The sequence below is a fragment of the Colobus angolensis genome, unplaced genomic scaffold (assembly GCF_000951035.1).
Source record: "Colobus angolensis palliatus isolate OR3802 unplaced genomic scaffold, Cang.pa_1.0 Scaffold416, whole genome shotgun sequence".
NCBI lineage: Eukaryota > Metazoa > Chordata > Mammalia > Primates > Cercopithecidae > Colobus > Colobus angolensis.
In genome coordinates, this window is record NW_012117555.1 from 437,853 (window position 1) to 441,747 (window position 3,895).

General features: G+C 63.8%; 1 protein-coding gene across 1 annotated transcript in view; it reads left to right on the forward strand.

The window, feature by feature from the left end:
- Positions 1-3,895, forward strand: part of TTLL10 (tubulin tyrosine ligase-like family member 10) — a 25,097-nt gene that overhangs the window by 3,437 nt on the left and 17,765 nt on the right. Inside the window, exons 6-10 of the mRNA XM_011956415.1 lie at positions 6-84; positions 380-539; positions 993-1,164; positions 2,051-2,222; positions 2,854-2,994. Coding sequence (XP_011811805.1) covers positions 6-84; positions 380-539; positions 993-1,164; positions 2,051-2,222; positions 2,854-2,994 — 724 coding nt within the window. The remainder of the gene's footprint in view (positions 1-5; positions 85-379; positions 540-992; positions 1,165-2,050; positions 2,223-2,853; positions 2,995-3,895) is intronic.

Sequence of the window (3,895 nt, forward strand, 5' to 3'; positions counted from 1 at the left end):
GGCAGGGGATCCCACACGAAGGAAAACCACGAGCTAGAGTCAGAGGTTCAGCCCGGCCAGGCAGAGATCCACGCTGACCGTTCGGTGAATGCAGAGCTGGGTGGGGCTGGGGCTCAGGCCGCGCGCTCTGCCCATCCCAGCCGTGAGGACACTGCCATGAGCTGGTGTCTCATAAATGGCTGAGATGGCGCCAGCCGGGAGGGCAAACATGAGGGAAAAAGCAGCCAGCAGGAGGGTCCCAGGTGGGGGCCGGAAGGACGCGGCCAGCAGCACAGCCCGTGGGGGGTCCTGCACAGGGGCAGGAAACGCAAAGTCCCCACAAGGAGAACGGCACGGACGTCAGGTGCCAGTGCCTTCGCTCCCTCCCACCGGGCCACAGACTGGGTCTCAAACTGCCCACCCATCCTGGGGCGAAGGGACAGCAGCTCATCCTCCTGCCTCCCTGCCCTGCAGGGTCCTGAGAATGGAAGAGTTTTTCCCAGAGACCTACCGCCTGGACCTCAAGCATGAGAGGGAGGCTTTTTTCACCTTGTTTGATGGTGAGAGGTGGCTGGCGGGACACCAGGCTGGCCCTGGGGAGACAGGCTCAGGGCTGGACCAAGGTGGGGGCTGGTGAGGGCAGGGCTGGGGCTGGAGGGGCTGCGTGTGGCTGGAACGAGACGAGGTGGTCAGGAAGGGGCCAGGGCTGGACCTGGTCCGGGTGGGGGCTGAGGCGTTGGAAAGGGGAGGGTCTGGCCTTCCTGGAGGTTGGGGTATGAGGGCACTGGGGCCAGGGCTGGAGCTTGGTCCTGGTGGGCGTGGTCGAGGCACGGGCAGGAGCTGGGGCCAGGCGTGTGGTCACCGCAGGGCCAAGGCTGGAGTCGCCGGGCCTCGGGTCGCAGCTGGGAGAAGAGGGTCCCGGCCGCGCCTTAGGAGGACTGGGAGGGGCGTGGTCGGGCTGGGGGCGGGGCGGGTGGTGGGCGGGGCCAGGGCTCAGGCGACCTTCTCTGCAGAAACCCAGATCTGGATCTGCAAGCCCACCGCCTCCAACCAGGGCAAAGGCATCTTCCTGCTCCGGAACCGGGAGGAAGTCGCCGCCCTGCAGGCCAAGACCCGGAGCGTGGAGGACGACCCCATCCACCAGAAGACGCCGTTCCGGAGGCCTCAGGCGCGGGTGGTGCAGAGGTGCGGCCGCAGGTGCCCAGAGGGGTGAGGGTCTGGGCGGGCTGACCCGGGCCCTACTGGTGCGGTCAGCAGGGCCGCCGAGGAGCCCTTGGCCGAGGAAGGCAGCCGCACCACCAGCCCCTGTGCGGACCACAGCCGGCCCCGTGTAGTCAGCAGGGGGGAGGGGTCACACCAGGCCGGGGTCACAGAGACACGATCCAGGATTGAGGGGTTGGTCAGTTTGTCCTTCAGCTGGGGCCCCCTCTGTCCTGCAGGTGGCCTGGCCTGGGTGGCCGCCAGCCCCCCTACTGCCCAGCCCAGTCAGCAGCTGCAGCCTTCAGGCCTATGGCCAAGCTGACCACTCCTTCCCTGAGTGGGAGGGCTTCCTCCAGAAAGCCCTGTGGCTGCACGAGGCTCAAGGTTTAGACCTGCCGACCTCACCTCTGGCCCTTGTAGAGCTTCGCTCTGGCCACAGCTGCCGTCCACTGTCCCCAGCTTCCATCGGCTCCTCCTTCACGTCCCTCCACCTGCCGTGCTCCCTCTCTCCACCTGGCGCACCCCCTCTGCCTAGCGCGCCCCCCTACACACTGCCTGGCACCCCCTTGCCGCCCGCCTGGCATGCTCCTTCCCTTCCTCTCCAAAGCCACTTCATGCCCTCCTCCTCCTCCAGGCAGCCCTCCAGGCTCCTACTGCGGTTATGCCCTGGGGCACCGATCAGGGTGCCAGGCCCTTCCTCCCAATTCCCCTGACATATTCTGGCCCAGAAATGCCCCCTTTCTCTGGAGGTCACACCTGGGTCAGAGGCGGGGCACTGAGGAAATGGCCCAGGCCTGGGGTGGGGTGTGAGGGAACGCAGGCCAGGCCAGCCCCGCAGCTCAGCCCAGCAGCCCCAATGTGGTGCCCCCAGGTATATCCAGAACCCGCTGCTGCTGGACGGGAGGAAGTTTGACGTGCGCTCCTACCTGCTCATTGCCTGCACCACCCCCTACATGATCTTCTTCAGCCACGGCTATGCCCGCCTCACCCTCAGCCTCTATGACCCCCATTCCAGCGACCTCAGTGGCCACCTGACCAACCAGGTAAGAGTCTGCCGTAGGTGAGGGCCCTCCCCATGGCCTTGGGATGAGATTAGAGGGAGGTTCTCACTGCTAGGGGATGCAGAGGGGGTGCGGCTACAGATGGAGGTGGCCCAGGCCTAGAAGTAGCCTGGGCTGCCCCCCGCCAGCAGTCAGCACTGCCTCTCACCTCCCTCGTTTGCGCACAGCAGAAGAAGGGCGTGGCAGGGACCCCGTTAGCTGGGGAAAGGGCTCAGAGCCCTGCAGCCCCCAGTGCACAGCCTGGCTCCCAAGCTGCAGCTGGGTTTTCTGAGGATGGGGTCTGGGTGGGCATGGGAACCAAGGGGATTCTGAGGCCGTCAGAGGAGGGGCCCTGTGGGCAGAGGTCTCCGGGGAAGGACCTTAATGGGAGAGTCCAGGTAGGGGCCTTCTGTGAGGATCTGTGGGGTCTTCACAGCTGAAGGGGGATCTCAGCAGATGAAGGTGTTTGTGGGAGGGTCTTTGCAGGCAGGTCACGGTGGGGCTGAGGGAGGCTCTCAGTGAACCCCCAGGGAACAGGCCCTCTAGGTTAGGGGGAAGTTCTCCTGGGGACCCCCATGAGGACAGGTGCCCTGGACACTCTGGGAGCCAGTCTCCAGGCACCGTCTGCCCCCAGTTCATGCAGAAGAAGAGCCCTCTGTACGTGCTGCTGAAGGAGGACACGGTGTGGAGCATGGAGCACCTCAACCGATACATCAACAACACGTTCTGGAAAGCCCGGGGCCTCCCCAAGGACTGGGTCTTCACTACCCTCACGGTGGGTGCACTGTGCCCTCCAGCCTGGCGGTGAGATCCCTCGGGGCGGGGGGCATGGCCGGGCTGGGCACCAGGCACACAGACGTCCCTGGAGTGCATGGGCGGCTGCGCTAAAGCGTGACCTGACCGTGTGGAACCAAACCCGTCCAGCATCTCCACTCACTTAGCTGGTAGCGCCTGTCCCCAGCAGCCAGCAAAGGCCCAGATGGAACGCCCAGCCGGGGGTCTGTCTGCACGGGTCCCTCTGAGCAGCCTTGCTGTAGGGTCAGGGGACAGCTCGGCTTCAGTGGCAGCCACCGTGTGAAGAGTCTTTGTTCCTTTCAGATCCTCCACTTGGCAGGGCAGGGCCGACAGCAGCCCCCGGCCAGGTGTCCTGGAGCAGCAGCAGCCCGTGCAGGTTCCTTTCCGTGGGGTACCTCTGTGCAGGCCAGACTCTCCTAGCTGAGGGCCGTGTGCCGTGGGGTGTCCTCATTTTGCAGGGTTCCTTTCCGTGGGGTACTTCAAACAACCCTGGCAGCAAAGGCCCTTGAGCAGCACGGTGTGAGGCTGGGATTAAAACGGGGCTTGGCCGAAGGACTCCTTATCTGTCTTGGTCACCTCGACCAGGCCCCGGAAGCGGCAGCCAGGGACGGTCCTTCCTCACCCAGAGGTGCGTTCACTGTGGCTGGGACGGCGGAACTCAGAGGACCCCCAGTTACTTTCCTCACATCTCCCAAATTCTCTCTTAATTGTGATAATTCACAGAACACAAAATTCACCATTTTAAAGTATGCAGTTCAGTAGTTTTTAGTATTTCAAAAGTTGTGCAATTACCACCACCAATTCCAGAACATTTCATCACCCCAAAAAAGAAACACTGTACTAACAAGCTATCACAGCTACATTGCTGGCCAGTCCCGGCC